This window comes from Branchiostoma lanceolatum, chromosome 4, assembly GCF_035083965.1.
Source record: "Branchiostoma lanceolatum isolate klBraLanc5 chromosome 4, klBraLanc5.hap2, whole genome shotgun sequence".
NCBI lineage: Eukaryota > Metazoa > Chordata > Leptocardii > Amphioxiformes > Branchiostomatidae > Branchiostoma > Branchiostoma lanceolatum.
In genome coordinates, this window is record NC_089725.1 from 8,516,899 (window position 1) to 8,538,011 (window position 21,113).

The following is a 21,113-nucleotide window of genomic DNA, read 5'->3' on the forward strand; positions in this document are numbered from 1 at the left end:
AGAGCTCCGCCAACTCACAGGGATCGATAACACAAGGGTTAATCAACTCCCCTGCCAGCATACTTCTTATACTCTTGTAGTCTATCAAACGCTTTTTAAGAGGCGCCATCCAGTTCTGTGGACGCTGTGTGTTCAAGAAGTGCTCTAGTCGTTTCTCTTTGACTTGATTTTATCTTCGGCTGCGATTTTTCTAAGTAAACAACAGTGTGCTGTAGGGAAAGGGATGTGTAATGGTGCGTGTTTGTTACGTGAAGGAAAGGTCGATATTGTAGAGGATCTCTCATAAAATGATCAGTCAATGTTGTGGCAAGCCTGATGGGAAACACTATCTGGACCACTGGGAAAGATAACCTAAGATTCATTTTCAACCAAATGATAAGACTTCTTGCTTTCAAGGCAGTCGGTTTATGGTGTCTTTGTAATGTCTGTCAGTCAAAGCTTTGCTTTGATATCATAGTGGGTGTAGATGACCAGCCGCTGCTTGTACAAGTTCGGGACGGATCCGGACCTAATTTGCATGCGACTATAAATCGATCAGTATCGGTGCACCTTAGACTTCTTAATGACGTACGAAAGGAGGACCTTCATGCCACTGTATTGAATAATAGATTAGCAATGTTCGTCAGATTTTTTTCGTCACCCAAGCACTTTCGTGAATCACCTCTTGTATACTGTTCATCTATCAAGTGGTGCGTATTCGTTGCTGCAAACTCTGGTTGATGTTTTCTCTGGTTGTTGTGCCCGTGCCTACTCTAGGAATGTGAAAGTTGTCTGGTTGTCCTCATACTTGTCCTTATTCACTTATTTGATTGTTCGTCCGTTTGTCCGTCCGTCGTTTCAAGTTCTATCCTTGTTCAGCTACCACCTATACACAGCTGCAAACTCCGGATGATGTTTTCTCTCACGACTGGTTGTTGTGACCGTGTCTACTCTAGAAATTTGAAAGTTGTCTGGTTGTCCTTATACTTGTCCTTGTTCACTTATTTGTCTGTTCGTCCGTCCGTCTGTCCGTCTTATCAAGTTCTATCCTTGACCTTGTTCAGCTTCCACCTGTACACAGTGAAGTCCTCCTTCAGTTAAGGAATATTGGTCTTGATCTTGAAGACTAACATGGCACTAGAGTGAATCATAAATGATGCTACACAGATGACTTCATATCAAAGTATAATTCTTATATTTCTCTCTCCTTATTGCTGCAATTGGATGTCCCTGTTGTCATGGCAACGTTCACCTGTTAACATTGTTCTTGCGTATCGACCCAAAAATATCTCTTCGCGGCCGCGCGCGTTGAATTCAAAGTTTGGAGTCATTTTAAACATTGACCATCAGAGAAAAACACAGAAGATAAAATATACTATTAGGCTCGCTCCTGATGCTTCGTCAAAAAGACATTCGTAAAGTCGTACTATCTTCAGAATTTTAGGTTCATTCAATAGCAAAGTACAGCAAGACTATAACAGATCCGAAATCCTGTATCGATCATTTATGGTCAGTGCGTGTTTCTCCACAGCGGTTTAGCTTGCGGAGGCTCTCCCGAAGACCGTCTGAGCAGCCATATTGGCAGGTCTGGTATAACCCATCACTGCCAAAGCTTCAACTTCCATGCGACTTCTTCGTCCCGGTTTTTTATTCGTCCCGGTTTTATATCCAACTCATGGTTTTAGGTGTTCATGCTCACGTTTTATTTCAGTAACACAAAATGACTGTAAAAACACATGACGGACACAATACAGATTCTCTGACCATGACAGACGGTTTCCATGGACATGTTTTTTGTGGGAATTTGCATACTTTTGCGTCATATTTGAAACATATATAAAAGGGCAGAAGAAGTGCATCGAAGTCCAAGTTTTTGCAGCGATGACCCGGAAAAGGGTGCTTCCCTACTAGACATCAATCATGCAAATACTAATGACTAACGATGGCCTCGTTCGCGATGCCGTTGATTGATCATGTCACAGTGTTATATGGTCTGTGCTTCTGCTCTATCTAAACCCTTCCTCCAACAGGCCTTCCCAGCTACACTAACCAAGCTGAAGCATGTGCAAGCGTCGGTACTGTCTTACACATATGCCGTGAAAAAACTCTTTTACAGCCAAAGCTCTCTCAAGAAATTTATATCACAATTTGAGAATATTGCTGTTAATCTTTACTGTTCATAAGACTCTAACCAAGAACACACCGCGTGTAGATAATGATGCTATGGTGTAGTGTAGGTCTTTGAAACAACGAGATGACTGTCATAAGACATGTAGAGTACAACACTGAGATGTGGATGTGGTCCTCGTTCAGTGATGTGACGTACTTGACACTTTGTACAGTCTGTATACAAGTATCGCTTGTTTGTTGTACAAATATTGTTGCTCTTCCTTCATCTAACCAATGCATGGCATCCTGTGGGCTGCATCTTTCACTCATTGAGATAAGAAAAAAGGTTAGATGATTTCAGGTGATGAAGCTTACGTTGTTCATCGTTTCTCTCCCGTCCGAGCAGATACTGAACCTGAATGCGGACGTCCTCCCCAAGTACAAACAGGAGACGCCCAAGACTCCACCCCACATAATCCTCCACTACTCCAGCTTCAAGGCCGGTTGGGACTGGGTCATCCTCATCCTGACGTTTTACACCGCCATCATGGTGCCCTACAATGTGGCCTTCAAACTGAAGGACAGAGAAAACATTCCGCTGCTGGTCACGGACAGCATTGTGGACATCGTGTTCCTCATTGACATCGTTCTGAACTTTCACACCACTTTTGTGGGGCCAGGCGGAGAGGTAAACCCCCATGCATGCAACAAAACCCATCTGATTGGTTTGTGACAAATGAGGCCAGCTCATCACAAATAGTTAGAACCAGGGGTCAAGAGAGCAGGGTTGATTCTGGGAGGCTTTGTTGACGAGCGATTCAAGCCTGCTGGAGGAGGGTGCTTCAGGAGCATTGTCTTATATAATTACAAAAATACGTGTTTGTTCTAAATAATAGTATTACGAATTACAATTTTCTATTCAAATGAAGGAATGTATGCCTTTTGCAGTTTATGTTTTCATACTAAAATGGACAAGTGAATGCACAGTGCTGTGACGAGTGTAAACAAAGTAACAAAAACATTACACTTAGCTAAAAAAGAAGAAAAAATGTGATAACTGTTCTTTAACATGTGTTTGGACTAGCAGACAAATCACGTTATCTATAATCAAATTAGTCTTCTTTGACTTTTTTCCCTTCATTCTCTTCTGCAGGTTGTCTCCGACCCCAAAATCATACGTATGAACTATCTGAAAAGCTGGTTCGTCATAGATCTCCTGTCATGTCTACCGTATGACGTCATAAACGCCTTTGATAATGTAGATCCGGTAAGAAGTTTATTCCTCTCATGACGAATATTTCTTTATCCATATAGTGTGTTGAGGCCTTGGAAAATTAATGTTGCGTTTCTGGTTACAGTTCTGAAAAATTTAAGATTGGTAGGTAGGGGTTCTGTATTTATTTTTCCTTATTTCTTGGATTTCGCCCCGAAGTGATCTAACACATACAGTTTAATGAATGTAAAACTGAACACATCTGGACATGTCTTTTCGATGTTATCAACATGGTATTTTGACTACATGTATATAGACATAATATTTTGCGGTCGACCTCCCAAAAAGACTGGGTCGGTAGGTTTATGCTAGAGTCTAGTAACCGGAAACACAACATATTTCCTACGCCTATTTCTAACATTTCTTCTTATTTGGGTGCTCATTCTAAGTGCATGCTCAAACCCTTTGTTCAAAACATATTTTTCTATCTTTCGTCAGTAACTGGAAAGTCTTTTCAGTTACTGACGAAAGATATATGATGTTGCATGGAACGTCTGAGTTGCAAAACTTACCCAGTTGTAACTTTTAATGTATCTTTTCCCCTGCATGACTAACCTGTATCTTTTGCTGTTTCTTAAAGGCAACCACAGCAATATTAGGGCCAAAAATATGGAAACAAAAAAATGCTGATATCTTTATGGTAGTGACATTTACTAACACTGTTTAGCACAAGTTCATACTCTGAGCATTTTAAAACCGCACAAAAACGTGCCGTATGATGATATCCCTAGTATTGCGAGCATACAAAAACGCCGACGACGATTTTCAGTGAGTTCTCACATTACAACGACGTCGTATTTTTGCATAATTGACGTCGCTATACATTGTGACAGTGAACTAATTTTGAACTGATCATGTATAGAAATGATTACATGAATTGACTTTCAAAATCCTATTTTCGGGCCCTAATGTTGCTTTGGTTTCCTTTAAACGAATGAAGCGATGTTACACGTGTTGGTTGACCTCTTCACAATGTGTCCATGCATCCAGAGCATCAGTAGTCTGTTCAGTTCGCTGAAAGTGGTCCGGCTGCTGAGGTTAGGCAGGGTTGTACGGAAGCTGGACCACTACATCGAGTACGGAGCAGCCGTGCTGGTGCTTCTGGTCTGCGTGTTTGCTCTCTTCGCTCATTGGTTTGCGTGCGTTTGGTAAGCAATATACAGTATCAATAGCAACAAATAACGTACCCCCCTCCCCACCCTCACATTTAAAATGGCGTCGTGTTTGCGCAACGTATGGTCAAGGTGTTTGGCCCAGAACGCAGAGGTTCTGGGTACGAAAGCCTTAACATGCCACCGATGCTGTGCCATTTGGATAGGCACTTTACACAACTTTCTTCACTTCACCCAGGTATGTGACTTCTGCTGACGAGGTGTAAGGTGGTGGAAGAAGATGTTCCGCCCTCCAATACCTTGGATAACAAACCATTGCCCGTACGGCATCAAAATGCTTTGGGACTACCTTTACTTAACCTCACATACAAGATTGTTTCAAAGCTTGCAAACATTGAACAAGGCAGCACAAGAAGCCCCTGGTTTGAGATTATATAAACCCTCCTTGTTAAAAAAAATACAACATCTAAGTTACTAAGTAAGAAAAATGGCAAAAAAATGGCACCAGCAATTTCCCAATGACCTGGGGACTCTCTCGAGCAAAGAACACGGTTAGATTCTAGCTGTTGCAATTCTTGTAGATTATAGCTGTTGCAAGGTCAGGACATATCATGATTATTACCGTCTAATATTGTGATATATGGCCCATCGTAAATTGAAGAGCCATCTGTTTATAATTGATTCCTAGGGTACGCTGATGTTGGCCTGTACGCCTCATTAACTATAATGTCGAAATGAACATTAATCATGTACCATCAGTCATCTGTACATGATAGTAATTTGCTCTGAGAAAACCATTAATGACAATGATTAGCCTAAGATGAAGAGATCAGCGCAGAAGAGAAACGCTCTTAGTTTTGTGTATAGGAATAATTTCAGAGATATTATGTAATCCCGGATGCTATCACATCACACTGTCTTTTAATAGCTATCAGAAATGACGAGGGTGAATGGAGGGGGGGGGTGTCTTGAAATCAACTCTGAACAACAAATTGAAACATTTTTCTTAAGATATGTGACTTAACCTTTGTGTCAAATGTTAACTCATTCCATAAGAAATGGGCCTGCTGTAAAACAGCTTGCATTACTTTTTGACTCACCCTCGCACATGTGTTACTTGCTGTTTCTGATGCTATACTAAAAAAACACCGTTCAACTACATGCTGTAATAGCTTGATTTCTCTCAGCCAATAGCTGTATGCCTCTCTTCTTCCGACCAAAGGTACACGATTGGAGACGCCGAACTCCAATCTAACGTTACGTATGGCTGGCTGAACGAGCTGTCGCTCGTGACCAATCAGAGGTTCGTGCGGAGTAACGCCACGGGTCTGTACATCTACGGCCCGCCGAAACACTCCCTCTACATCACATCGCTCTACTTCACCATGAGCAGCCTGACGTCGGTCGGCTTCGGCAACGTCTCCGCTAACACCGACGGCGAGAAGATCTTCTCCGTCGCCATGATGATGATAGGATGTAGGTCTTACATACACTCGACCAATTCAAGACACTAAGTACTCCAAAGTTGAACTGCATGCGATTGCCAGCACAAAATAGTTGGACTTACCCAAATTTTAGACTGATCAAATTCTCCGTCGCCATGATGATGATAGGATATAGGTTTAACATACACTCGACCAATTCAAGACACTTAGTACTCCTGAATCAAAGTTGCACTGCATGCGATTGCCAGCAAAAAATAGTTGGACTTACCCAAATTTTCGACTGATCAGCTCCAGTCTTTGTCGGTTCCAGTCTTCGTCATTCCTTGGCAAAAACTGGCGTTGGTCAGTCTAAAAAATTGGGTAGGTTGAACTAGGTTCAATTATTTTGTGTTGGCAATAGTATGTAGTTCAACTTTCCTTCAAACTACCAACACAGATGAGCTTTCAAGTAAAGCTGTCAAGGAAGGGCTGGAAACCATACGAACAATCATCTAGCTAATGTCGTTCACTTATATGAGTGGCATTTGTTATAGTTCTTGTCTTTACTGCAATGTCACTTTTTCTTTACATAACTACTCATCTTTTACCTAAATTCTGTGATGTAAGCTACCTATCTTAATCAATGTCTTAAACCATGTTCCGCATTCAATTCTGCCATCACACAACATCAGGTAAGGTATAGATTTAATTTCATTTCACAGCACATTTCAAACCACAGGTTCAGTACAGAATAAGATTTTAAACATAAAATAAAGAAAAAATACGAGAAAGGGTTTTTATAAACATCTGCCATATATTAGTAACACAATCGCACTAAATGTCATTTTATGAGCAGTCCCCCGTTTCAAACCCCATTTTCTCGTGTGTCCACAGCACTGCTCTATGCCACCATCTTCGGTAACGTCACAACTATCTTTCAACAAATGTACTCAGCAACCAATAGGTACCATGAGATGCTAAACCAGGTAAGACTTACAACTTACTGTAATTCAATTTATCTTCACGGTAGCAAAATTTCTCGGTGTTAAGAAAATTGACATTTTCACTGAACTTTAACTTCACGATGGCGCCAAGTGATTGGAGTCATGAATACTTACAGCAGGCTTTTCACGGTGATGATAAGTTCACGGTACAGAGGTGATCATGACAGAAAACAGTGAACGTAAAGTTACAGTGAAAGAAACAAGAACGACAGAACTGCTGTTGGGTTGGACAAGTGTTTTTGCACTCTGACATATCAAGTTGTGAACTTACCACCAGGTCACAATGTTCATCACCAATGAATACGTTTTGATTGCTTAAGTTTTGAAAAGAATGTTGAAGAAAGTGCAGTTACTATTTGATAAGCCTAAGGTAAAAAAATTAACAGATGTGGCCAAAGAGGAACTAAAGCACATAACTGTCGCTAGAACAACATGTTAAATGCACATTACAAGATTTGAAGCAATGTTAATAATCTATATTACATGGTAAAAATGTACGAGGACATAGAAGAATTTCAGGAAATACCCTCGTATTTAACAATGTAATCATTGCATCAACGATCACTCTACATGTACATGTTACCTGTTCCTCCCCCAACTTAGGTTCGAGAGTTTATGAAGATATACCAGGTTCCAAAAGGACTGAGCGAAAGGGTTCTGGATTACATTGTCTCTTCCTGGTCGATGAGCAAGGGCATCGATACCCAGAAGGTCAGTGATTGACAGCTCATTGGCTTATATAGAGGATGTACCCTCTCCAGTCTCGTTTTGGTGTATGACCCCGAGCTGACCCCGGGAAATTAAAAATGGCCGCCTTAACTGGAAATGGGTGTATTGTGATCGCGCGTTTTCTCTCGGGACTCCATCAACTCCCATCGCTATACCTAGAGTTGACCTGGGCTACATGGGTGAGAGACATAATTGGTTTCAACACGGGATCTCAGTTCAGACAGGTCTCCCCTGTTTGGTGATTTGGCACCACTGTCTAAAGTGGTTACCAAGGTGCAACAACAACCTTTCCATCCGCTGAGTAATTATACTCAGCTCAATGTGGAAGATTTCACATCTCCCACCCGTACAACCATGATTACGCTTGTACTAATGAGCCAAGCAACAGTGACAGCATGGTATAGCGTCTTGCTGTGATATATACAATCCCGTCACAATAAGAATCATGAATATGAAGGATTTAAAGTTCTAGTTCTAAACGCAGATGATGGTATGGAAAACTCTACTATTCCGCCAAGTATCACAACCAGGAACATTCTTTCGCCATCATATAGAAAGATTTATCTATTCATTTAGTTCAAAACATTTGGGAGGCCCCTACATCAATTTGCTGATTTCTAAGCCCAGAAAACATAGAACAAGATTGAAAACTCTCATATCTTGACTAATGTCCAGACTACACGTAGGTTCATTACGAGTGAAAAGGGATATGAAGTGATCAATATGCGCATGCGCATTAACTACCCATAAATCATTAAAAAAACACTGTTCCATTAGAGGTATTAACTTCGACTTTAATTTAACAATTTCTACTTCGATTAGTTTTGGAAAGCTAATGGTATAGAGCATGGGAAAGCCAAAGAGATTTGCTGTACATATTTCTTCAAGTCACAATGTGGAGGGGTAGAGTACCTATAGCTATGGGCAACGCCTATAGATCCATCCACATCCGGCCATTCATACATTCCAAGACGTAATGGTAGAAATGATCTATGATATAGGAGCAACTGTGATTTATGACTGTTGAACGGTTACCATAATGTAATCGACTTTATTCTGTGCTGTTTTATCGCTCAAGATTACTTTTTGCAATGTTACCACATTGAGGATATGTTGTAAGCATTTACTCCTAGAAGACGTTGGACTCCCGGCAATCTGTTAGTAGGCGTTGCATTTATAATTTTGGTACAGTAAGATGTAATGTAAAGCATATATTTCTGCAGCAAAGTTGAACTGTAATTTCCTACACATAAACTTGGCACATAAATTGCCCAAATCTTCGACTGTCCAGGTGTCTAGTCTTTGCCAGATAACGAGCAACTTACTTTCCATCCGGATCTATTCAACTGGGCATTCCTCTACTTTTATTGGAGAACATGGCAGTAGAAGAATCAATGTAATTTTAATTGAGTGTTAATGAAAAAACTAACTTTTTGGATAGCCCTAAGCTTGACATCCATCACTCTTCCTCAAGCGTCACTATAATGAACTGACAGTAAGAAGTACTAGTGTTGAGTCATTCTGTCAGTTCATTATAGTGACGCTGACGAAGAGTGATGGATGTCACCTGAAACGTCCGGAAATAAATCTCCGAGTTTTTTATCCAGTGGTAGAGTTTGAATTGTCTTTATATACCCATCATTACAGCATGGTCCCAGTTTAAACTCATACTACGAAAGCAGACGCAGCTAGGTATAATCTAACAAGCTTAAAATGAAAATAATTGGCACTGCTTCTCTAGTTGGAGATCCAATGACATCTAAATGTTAGGATTAGCTAAGTAGGGGAAAATCTCCAATAGATCTAGACAAAGTATAGCGTCAATTTATCTTGTCTATATTATATGTGATCTTCACACCCCAAATACTACACTATTTGGATAAGCAGCTTTAAGCGGCGTTGACTTCATCATATCTAGATCTGCTTTTTCTCACCCTTATACCTTACGAAATTGATGGCCTCTAAATAACACGCCTACACACATATCGTCTGGAGACCATTAACACCGACGTCTTCTAGGTTTCCTGTATAGGCTTACAACTTTTCCTCAAGGTAATAACATTGCAAAAAGTAACCTCGAGCGGAGGATATAATCGCTTACTTTATGATATAACCCTTAAACAGTCATAAATCACAGCTGCTCATATTATCATTTCAACCGTTACGTTTTGAGATATACGAATTACAGAGGGGTCATATGCGTGACCCCTCTAGCCGTGGGAGTTACGTTGCCTAAGCAAAAATATTACATTACTGGGATGTAATAGATGCGTGTTGCTCTTGGCAAAATGAGGAAATGTCGGAAGATCGTTTCATCCTTATCTCTAGGGGCCTAATGTTGAGGTGTTAAGTTGTAAAGGGGTTTTTAAGAGGCGACAGACATATGTTGTAAGCCTTGGACGTTGTGATTTATATGTGTAGTTTTTATGCGCACATGTTTGATGGCACTTTTATTAGTCCCTCTAGAACTGGTCTAATGTAAAGTTAACAACAGTTTCAGGAGGAGTAATTACTCACATGATTTTTTCCATTACTTACCCCTTGGAGGAATCCATAACTTTTTTTGAAGTTCCGTTGCTGCTTGTTTGGTGATTGTGTGCGTTTCGTCTTGAATTTTCGCAATGATTGGGATTGAATATCAAACAGTACAGAAGGAACACATCTTAGATTGCCGTTTGCTACTTTGACCAATAACAAACTTTGGTAAACATTTACCTTGCATATAAAAAAAAATGTTACGTCGAAGAGGGAAGTAGCTGCTGCAGCATTGTTAGAAACTTACGAGTTATACAATATATAATTTGATCTTCTTAACTTATGTTAATTTGATTTGTCATTTGATTGCATTATTTCATTATTTAGTGATTATTTAGTCTGTTGGTTTTCTTTATTCACTTATTCATTTATTCATAATGATAACTTTTTTTCGTCTGACTTTATTTACTTTAGTTAAATTGATATTATGATGTGATTAATTTATCGTAGGTAAGGGGAAACCCTGGATAAACATTGAATTTGACGTAATATCCGCCTGAGAACGTACGTACATGGATACCTGATAAGATGAAGACTTCTGACGTAGACGTTTTGATTGAAAGGTCAAAACCGGTTAAGCCCCCCTCTCACTGGACCCGTGGCACGCTGGCGGCGTCGCTGCGTCCTAAACTGGATTTGTGTTACCCTTGACTTTATAATGGAAATATCATTCAAATTGAAAACGTACAAGAATGATCTCAGTAGTTATCCTTCTGATAAGGGTACCACATCACATCATCGGATTCTGTAACCAAGAGTAACGAAAGTATCAAACTGTGGCATCGTGTGGCGCAATCGGTAGAGTGTTTCACCCAGAACCGAGAGGTCCCGGGTTCGAAACCCCGATATGCCCCCATGTTGTGACTGGTGTGACTGGGTACCTGACCTCGGTTGGGGAAGGTCGTATTGGGGTCACCTGCTGGCGCCGAATGGCAGCCGCCCAGACCCTTGCGACACTTCCACAAAGTTCAAGTGTGGAGCAATTATGTATCTGTTCTGTATCATATGATTGTAAACCCTGCAGCAATTCAGCACTGGCTGCCATTGCACGGGTAATTTATGACCAATAAACCATTATTAAACTCTATTCCGCAGGTGCTTGAAATCTGCCCCAAGGACATCAAGGCGGACATCTGTGTCCACCTGAACAGGAAAGTGTTCAACGAGCACCCGGCCTTCCGGCTGGCGAGTGACGGTTGCCTGCGTGCCCTGGCCATGCAGTTCACCACGAGTCACTCGGCACCGGGAGACCTGCTCTTCCACTCAGGGGAGAGCATCGACGCACTCTGCTTCATTGTATCGGGGTCACTGGAAGTCATCCAGGACGACGAGGTTGTTGCAATTCTTGGTGGGTTGTTGATCTTATTTATTTCATCAGGAAATATATATCACCTGCTGCCTGCTGGCGTTTTTCGTTTTTGGCGAGATTCTTGGGGAAGGGGGAGCATAACATAACATAACATAGCACAACGTAACACTTTTCGCATATTTCATTACTAAAAAAAGGAACTTTCCGGTGATCTAATCAAATCCACATCATCTAATTCCTCTTTGGCTTCCTAGGTCATGGAACGTCCCTGATTGAAAAGACTGATTAAAAGCACAGAGCCAATCCTCTTGATAGCCAATACGGCATTGAAATAGAGATAACCTGCTTTTAGACGTTAAGAGGGATGATTCGATGGAAATTCTCCCATGTCCCAGTTTACTTTGATCTGCCCGAGACATGCAATAAGCTATTGACAAGCAGGACAAAACTTTTAAACTGCAGTTCATGAAGACATTGCATGGGGGCTGGATCTAAAGGAGAGATTCAGCTATAAAAAAAGTGATTCTGTTAAGGGTTGAGGATTGGGCTTATGTATGACATAGGGGATCTTTACTTTATAGTAGTTAATATGTATAACTTGAAAGTCTTGAAACTTGAAACTTTACTCTTCAAGTGCAACATCGCAAACACTGTGTCTGAATTGTGTTGCCCTTTTACAGTGGTTTGTAAAAACATTTACATTCATACTTCTTAAAATCGTAAAATTTATATACATAGCGGGATAAGATTCACACGATGTGCTGTTTCTTTGAGATAACTTGTTCATTATTCATCATTGTAAATGGGCGAATGTCAATCAAATATAATTCCGAATTTCTCTTCCAGGCAAAGGCGACGTTTTCGGGGATAACTTCTGGAAGGAGCCTACGCTAGGCCAATCATGCGCAAACGTGCGCGCACTTACCTACTGCGACTTACACGTCATCAAGCGCGACGGACTCATGCAAGTGCTGGAATTCTACACGGCCTTCGCAAACTCGTTTTCCAGAAACCTCGTGCTCACTTACAACCTCAGACACAGGGTAGGTACTTACATGTGGGTCTTAAAGGCAACCCAAGCAATTTTATGGCCCGAAAATCAGATTTTGAAAGTTTAGTCATTGCTATACATGATATATGATGCAGCGAAACTAAGGGGATCATCGTATTGCATATTTTTGCACAGTTTTAAAATGCTCAAAGTATGAAGTTATTAGTATATTACACAAATGTGCTAGACAGTGTTAGTAAATATCACTACAATAAAGATTTCAGCGTGGGTTTTTTTGCATTCATTTTGTCCCTAATATTGCTTTGATTGCCTTTAAGTCTTTCACACAAACTTCTGCTCTTTACTAAGTTCCCGAATTTTTTATGTCATCGGTCTCCCCTTTTATGACGCACACTGATCTCCGGGATGTGTGACGTCAGGAGTGGGTCAAAGGTTACCCTGAAGTCGATATCAACTGCCGTCCCAGTTTAACATGGTTCAACAGGCACTGATGTTAACTGCCTCCTTTACACTACTTGTGGGATAGAAGTTTTTGTGTTGGATAGCCGTAAACAAAAACTTAAAGTATTTACAGTACCAGCACAAACGAGCGTTCAATCTAATGAATATTTGGATTTATGTCAAGATGTTATGGAAGGGAAAGGACTGCTCCAGTATTATTTGTAGCATTGTTTTTTAAGCTTAAAGCTACAAAGTAAACGTGTATTTGTAAACAAAAGTAAACCGTGTCAATGCATCAGTTATACTTGCACCTAGAATCATTATATTAGGTACTTCTGTTAACTGTCCTATTGTTATCTCCATGAAAAATGGAGATTTTTTTCAATGGAGATTTTGTTTTTAGCGTGTTTGTTTGTGTGCATGTTTGCGTGTGTGTTTGTGTGTGTGTGTATGTGTGTGTGTGTGTGTGTGTGTGTGTGTGTGTGTGCGTGTGTGTCTTGAAGTCAGTATAACTCAAGAACGTCTGGATGGATTGTAAGATACTTGATATGCAGGTAGCTGTTGGGAGAACAAAGGTCAAGGTCGATTTTGGGGCCCCTGGTATGTGACACTGGAACTGCATTGGTGTTTTTGTCTTAATATATTGTTTTGAATTTAGAAACAGACATGTAGAATTAACTACGTCAGATAAATACATTGCCTATGTAAAGCATTACCACAAAGTGGAATGTATAACTGTTTACAATTCTGGATATTGTGGATCGTTATGCCATAAGTTGCTAGAATAATTTTTTGTTAGCAAAATGTCTCCTGTTTTTTTTTACGTTTCTATTGTGTATGCATGTATTTGTCTACCATGATATTGGAAAATATTAATAAAGATTATTAAAAAAAGTGTGTTTGACACTGACCTGTTTTCCCTTCCCTACCAGCTCGTGTTTAGAAAGATTGCGGATGTAAAACGCGAAAGGGAGGAGATGGAGAGGCGAAAGAATGAGCCTCCTCTGGATCTGCCATCCAATCACCCCGTTAGGAAGCTATTCTCCAGGTTCAGGAAAGGCCTTGGTGACGTACAGGTAAGAAATATAGCGTTTGGGAACGCATCTATAAACAGCGCCACCTGTGCTGCAGTACAATGTGAACCAGTCAGAATTGCCTTGAAGAAGGTGACAGATGGTCACCGAAACGTCGGTTGAATAGATCACTTGGTTGTGTAAAAATGTACTATCAAAAATTATTTTTCTTGTTTCTTCTTATGCACTGTTCTTAAGAAAAACGAGTTAAGAATGTTTTTTCTTAAGTAATTTAAAAAATATATATTTTTCTTGAAGGAATATTTTCACGTTTTCGTGTCGATTTTTCGATGTCTACTCTACATCTTGATCACGGAGTGACCTAGTCTCGCGAGAACACTAGGTCACTCTGTGATCAAGATGTCTAGTAGACATCGAAAATGTGGAGGTACGTGTCTTGTTACCTTTCAAGTCACTGATTGAAGAATATTCTAGTAACTGGTAATCATACGTGACTGATGAATCTCTTCAACGTTATCTAATCTTACTTTTAAATTTAGGATGAGTTGCTCATATGCCAGAATTTATTTGACTGAGCAGTGACAAAAAATTCATACCGTATTTGGAAATCTTAACGTTGCTTACCCAACGCCTGACACAGGAAAAACCCAACGAAGACATCGAGAGGGCCGACAGTGGTGAAGACAGCGAAGGAAAAAGCAACGACACTCGGCCTAATACCAGAGTCATCAAGGTGACCGAAGGTAACAATTCAATAGATGGGTTACCACGTCCCTCCAGTAGTAACAACAACCAGAACCCGCCACATCATGGCGAGAGGGACAAAATGTCCGGCGGCAAACTCAGTGCCTGGGGCAAGTCATCCAAAACTCCCAACGGGGAGACAGGGAAACAAAAGCAAGGTGATAGCCGGCAAAATACCCTGAGGGTGCAGACTGAGCAAAAACACAAAGGTAGTATGTGGAGCAGAATGAAACGTGGAGAGTCTGCCGAGCCGGCGGACAAACGCGCGCATTCACCAGGCAACAACCCGACTACCAATCTGAGGAAAACGGACTCGACGGACAGTGGAATCTTAAAGAGCGACTTGAAGTTGGACACGTTAGTAGACTCTCCTTCGGCGGAGAGAATAGCACTGTCTCCGAATGCCTCTCCAGAGAAACTCATTCAGTGCCTGTGTGGAATCAGGCAGGAGCTGAGGAACGAGGTGGAGTGTCTCAATCTCAAAATGGCAAAAATAGACGAAAAGATTCAGGACGTCTTGAGGTGGATGACCCTCGACAACTCTAGTAACTCTGGTCCCTCGCCAGAAGGGAACGGTTCATCTAGAACAAACACAAATGTACCCAATGTACCAAAGAGGACTATAGTAACTGCAGAGATTTCTCCGATTAACGAGAAAATGTCCTCACCGGAAAGGAGGTTTTCAGAGAGCGGAACTGCTCCCAGGTCTCCCAACGAGCTGTCCTTACCCTACACCGACGAGAGCGGGAGGCGTCACTCGGCCTCCTCCCTCGTGCCCGGGCGAGGAGACGAGATAGATCAACCCCCTGAGAGACCAAGGAGTGGTTCGTCGCCATCCGTTACCCCCGAGGTCAGGGTTAACCTACCTGAACCGAGAGTTGTCATCTCTGCACCCGGGGAGGAGACACCGAGGTCCGGGTCGCCCGTTCCCACGATGTCCCTCGATAGGGACTTCGTAAGGGCGGGCATTCGGGACTTCAGTAGGAACGGCGGGGAGGCCGACTGCCCCACCATAGTAGAGAACAAAGATGACATGGACATCAAGCTGTAGATATGACATCTTCACCGTCAGCTGCGAATCGAGAACTTGGTTTGTATTGAATTTTGAATCACAAGTGTTTTCCTCGCCACTGGTGAGACTGCTGACACACACACGTGTTGGTGAATGTGCCTATGGGTTTGTTTCTTTGGCAGGAAAACCAAGAAACTATCAAAAGATCGCTTGCAGGCCAAGAGGATTTTCTTCTCACTCATTTCCTATTCCAGAAGAGTTACTTGGCCTAGGGTAGTTGATGTGGACTAGATTTTTATTGACTTATATAATAGAAACGACATTTTGGAAGGGGAACTGAATCAGGACGTAGGTAAACTTACCGTGACAATGACAATACGAGGCCATGTGTGTCGAGCTGGTTATGACGTATGGAAAAACGTGGGCCACTCGGACAAAATCGGAAGGATGCTACAAACAGAAGTGCTTCGAGACACTGCTATAAGTTACTTAACGTGATACAACTATGATACATCTGATACAAGCAATACAACAGTCCTGCCGTTCTGCTGGGAATGGTGGAGGGTGTGTTCCTGTGTTCCTGTACATGTGTCCAGGCATGTGTTCTAGCTACACGCCATGTGTTCTAGGTACACGCCATGTGTTCTAGCTACACGCCATGATTCACTAAGTAGGTACTCTTCCAATAAACCTATGGCAGGGGCATCTATTTGAGCCAATTACAAAACATACGTTTTCTCGAAACCAGAGCAACAGATTTTTATTCCAAAATTGACCGACAAGAAAAAATAGACAACGAATTCTATATAATAGGCATGGCATGTCTTGACAAGATAGTCCTCCCTTGAACAAGCGTTGCATAATTCGACATTTTGAGAAAATCACTATCTGTAGTGACCCCTGCCACATGTATTGTTGGGGCATACCTCTTAGTATGCATATGATGTTGACTGCTGGGCAATTATGCACAAATCAGACAAAAAGTGAGGACTTTACTGATATAAATAGTATATTACAACCATGTGACGTCTGCAATATGTATGCCACATGCTCGGTTTTAATACTAACAAACAACGTTTAGAGAACTCTTTCCAACAGCCTATACTCATTCCAGCACCCGTATATAATGTAGACTGAAGAGTTCACCCAGTACATGCCAACTACGACAGTAGGCACAGCAGAAATTATATCAAAAATCATCTGATGATTCTCAGTTTACTCCAGAGCAACGATACAAATGACAGTTTTCACAAATTTGTCATTAACCCCTAAGATGTTGGCATGCATAAATTTCAGATATTTTGCAATAAAAGTTATTAGTTTCATGACATGCTGAAATGAAATGAAGAGAAAGAAGTTGTAAAAATGATTTTATGACTTGCCTAGAAGTATCGTTGTGATTCCGTTGGAAGGACCATCATCTGAGAATCCTACAGTATCCCAGATTGTAGATACATTGTCCTTAGAAACTTCGAGACTGATAAGTTTTATTTATCGTTTAGTATAGCATGAGGCACCAGGGGCTGATATCGTATCAAGAAGAGGCTTGATAACATATGGCAATTTGGTAACGCTTCAGGGGCGGAGCCTGCTTTCTTGATGTTGTTTCATTCCACGTGTTGGTACTAAAACATATGCAATCGTACTGACAGTGACTGTTACAGACTATTAGGTCTCGCCTTATTTCCAATGTGCACTTGATTCACGAATCGAGGATCTCGACAGAAAATAGCTCAGAAGAACACTTTTTGTTTTGTGGTGACAATGTTGCGTCCAAAGGCGATTCAAAAACATGTGTAGAAATTACTTGCATCTTTTTAGTCATTACTTGTTTACCACATGTGAGTTTGGATGGTTCCGCTTGTGTGCTTAACAGCTGCTAAAAACATTTATTCTTGAGGTAACTATCGCTGATAGTTTCATTTCATGCAAATTTCTCAAACCATCTAGAACTTACGAGGAGTTTTTCGCTCATAAGTTTCGATGAGTATAAGAAATGTGTTTTTCTCACTGTATGTTTTTTTTTTCTGAAACATTCGTCTTGAAGATCAAAAGCTTTGAAATTTAATAATTGGGACATTTTCATTGCTTTTCGTCTAACCGCGTTGCCTGTTATGTTAAAGAGTAAAATGTAATATCATTCAGTCAGTTGCTGCATGTCACTTTTGGAATATGTTGATAGACATTGGCCGTTTTCATCCTGCTGCAAGGTGTGTGACGTCACAGCAAGGTGTGTTGACGTCACAGTGCGGTTTATGACGTCATAGCCCTGTTCTTTGGTCTGAGCAACCAAACCCTTGATTTTCACGGATTTGGTCTTTATAATTGGTATATTTTGTAGTCAATGTTCTGTAGTCAGGTCTAAAGACAGAGAGAGTTGCTTGACGTTCTTTTGGCTAGGCGTCGATCGACCGTTTTTTTATAATCAAAGTACTAGTTGCGACTACTTGTAAATCGTGAAATGAAGTCGCCAAACAATATTCATACTTCTGTAAAGACAATTAGTTGTACAATTTGTTGGCAAATTGAGAAGACTTTCGTACATATGATCTGCATATTGTTACTAGACTAATTTCTAAAAAGTATCTCAGTTTTTGAGAGCTATTAGAGGAAGCAATATCCACATACCAGTTTCTGAGTCAAATGACAAATTTTGTATAGATGAGATATATCTATATATATATCTATATATAAATGAATTATGATTAGATAGTTAGGATCTCCAGGAAAGCTTGAGAAAAAGGCAAGAAGTTGTCACGAAGACCACGTGGTTGGATCGAGAAAAAACGTACCATTTTTTCAAAGTATTTTGGATTGCTTTACTGCAAACAATATTTGTCTTGGTAAGACCCTTATTTCATGTACATACAAGAGAATTGCAACCAGCATTGAACCCCAGTGAGTGAACTTCCGAAAACTTCATAATATTTCTACTAAATGGTACAATTTGGACTAAAATGGTAAAACGTGTTCTGTATCCTAGAAAAAGTACGCTTGCTATTTTTTTCCAGTTCATATTCCCAGTTAATTAAGAGTTGTCACATCCACGACTTCGTGGAATATAAAGTAAGCGATGGCTTTCTAAAAAAAAAGTTCATATCAGAAAAACAAAACAGATTATTCTTTGTCCCAAAGAAGAGCATATGTTTGAAACCGTTCTATGTGAATATGTATTTTGCATGGCTTAGTTAGCGCACAAGATGGCGATGTGACGACAGCCCACCTTCTTCGTATTAAACTGTACATATTTTTTAAAGACATGTAATGAATAAAAGAGTGATGACTTCTTCTAGACATCGGTGTGTGTGTGTATCTTTGTGTATGCATTCGCTCCGGAAAAGCATTCTAAATATGAGGTATACCTCAGATATGCTCACCCAGTATTTGTGTACGGAGGTCACGTTCCGTAAAATTGACATATCTCTAGATAATGTCTTGAAGGCAACATCTACGAAGACTTTGAGACAAGTGGCGTTTAATTAAAGGAAACCCAAGCAATATTAGGGCCTAAAAATCGGATTTTGAAAGTCAATTTATTTAGTCATTTCTATACATGATTAGTTCAAACAACACTACCACAATGTATAGCAACACCCATGATGAAAAATTACGACGTTGTTGTGATGTGAGAACTCACTGAAAATCGTGACAAGAGTTTTTGTAGGCTCTCGAAACTAAGGGGATCATCGTACGGGACGATTTTGCGCGGTTTTGAAATGCTCAAAGTATGGAGGTATTACGCAAATGAGCTAAACAGTGTTAGTAAATGTCACTACTATAAAGATTTCAGCATTTTTTCTATTTCAATTTTTTTTGCCCTAATATTGCTTTGGTTGCCTTCAAGAGAAAAGGGATTCAGGCTAATTCGCGATTCAGTTTTTCCCATCTTTTTCTGACACTAACTACAATGGGATAGATGAGAGAAATTTTAGTAGATATAGGCGTGTATGAAAGGGTTAATGAACATTGAGAAGTCGACATGCAAAGAAAATCGTCAACAATGAGGTAATTAGACCGGTTATCAGTAAACGCTTGGGTGAGCAAAGGTAGGAATAGAGAAGGAAACACAGACTTATGTTCGGGGAAAGGAACGTGATCTCGAACCAGTTTCGCCCAAATGAACTCAATGAACAGATGAGCTAATCTTCCACTGGTCGTGACAGAGAAGACAGACGCTATGTACAGTATTTACAGGTTCATTGTAGCGGGGAAATTCCCCTAGCTCTTTTCGACAAGCACAATGAACAGTGGACCACGGCTTAACGTCCCGTCCTAACGACTGTGCCCCTTTTCGGTAGCGTGCATGCCGGGTGAGTGATACAGCCGGGAATTGTACATTTCAAGCCATCATGTTTCCTGCTTTACTCAGCAGCACTCCAGTAGTACCACACGAGACAGCCTGATTATTCCTAATTAACATTGGCATTTCTCCAGAATTGTCAATCAATGAATCAATCAATCAATCAATCAATCAATCAATCAATCGAGTGATAGATTCTGAGGACATTAATCGTATTCTGACTTAATGCCGACCCTACATAGCCTCCTTCGCAGACCCTCTCTGTGCGGCCGCGTTATATGCTTTGGTCCCCTTTCCAAAGCGGGGCACTGGCCGGGCAGCTTGTGAGAACAAAAAATATGATATGAAAAACAAAAGACACAAAACGTTAGAAAATTACTCCTAACCATATATTGTTTGTTTTTTTACATATGCATTTTCTATTTCTCGTTTTTGCAAACAACCCAGCCGGGCCCCGCTTTGGAAATGGGACCAAAGTATTACTGTTTTCTTTGCGGGATGGGGGGGGGGTGTTTGGTTGGCGATTTTGAACATGGGCCATGATGCACTCAAATGCCGGGGGAGCTTGATGCCACACGCTTAGAAAGATCTGGCTCTTTCTTTCTGCTCTCTAGACGTGTCATCTAGCTCCCCCGCCATTTGAGAACCTGGCCCATGTTGAAATTTAAGTCAGTCGTACCGAGAAGATATACAAAGGAGGCTATATTTTCCGTTCAGTATCAGCAACCCAAGCATATTAGGGCCCAAAAAATGGATTTTGAAAGGAAATTCATTTAGTCATTCCTATACAGGATTAGTTCAAACAACACTATCACAAAGTATAGCGACGTGCATCATGCAAAAATACGACGTCGTTCGGATGTGAGAACTCACTGAAAATCGTCGCCAGGGTTTTTGTAGGCTCGCGAAACTACAAATGTAAGGGAGTCATCGTACGACACGTTTTTGCACGGTTATAATATGCTCAGAGTAGGAAGTTATTATGAAAATGTGCTAAACAGTGTTAGCAACTGCCACTACCATAAAGATTTCAGCATTTTTTATTTCCTAATTTGGGCCCTAATATTGCTTTGGTTGCCTTAATTGTTTAACAACA

The 21,113-nt window shown here is 40.8% G+C and overlaps 1 protein-coding gene across 3 annotated transcripts in view; it reads left to right on the forward strand.

Moving 5' to 3' along the window:
- LOC136432419 (potassium voltage-gated channel subfamily H member 1-like) overlaps positions 1-19,011 on the forward strand; it is a 102,708-nt gene extending 83,697 nt beyond the window's left edge. For 2 of the 3 annotated variants that reach the window (XM_066423688.1, XM_066423686.1), the window contains exons 6-16: positions 1,511-1,564; positions 2,495-2,776; positions 3,242-3,355; positions 4,352-4,509; positions 5,696-5,949; positions 6,792-6,883; positions 7,505-7,612; positions 11,261-11,513; positions 12,321-12,517; positions 13,860-14,003; positions 14,602-19,011. In XM_066423688.1, coding sequence (XP_066279785.1) covers positions 1,511-1,564; positions 2,495-2,776; positions 3,242-3,355; positions 4,352-4,509; positions 5,696-5,949; positions 6,792-6,883; positions 7,505-7,612; positions 11,261-11,513; positions 12,321-12,517; positions 13,860-14,003; positions 14,602-15,756 — 2,811 coding nt within the window. In that variant the 3' untranslated portion in view covers positions 15,757-19,011. The remainder of the gene's footprint in view (positions 1-1,510; positions 1,565-2,494; positions 2,777-3,241; positions 3,356-4,351; positions 4,510-5,695; positions 5,950-6,791; positions 6,884-7,504; positions 7,613-11,260; positions 11,514-12,320; positions 12,518-13,859; positions 14,004-14,601) is intronic. The other variant, XM_066423687.1, reaches the window with a different exon arrangement.
- The last annotated feature ends 2,102 nt before the right edge of the window (positions 19,012-21,113 follow it).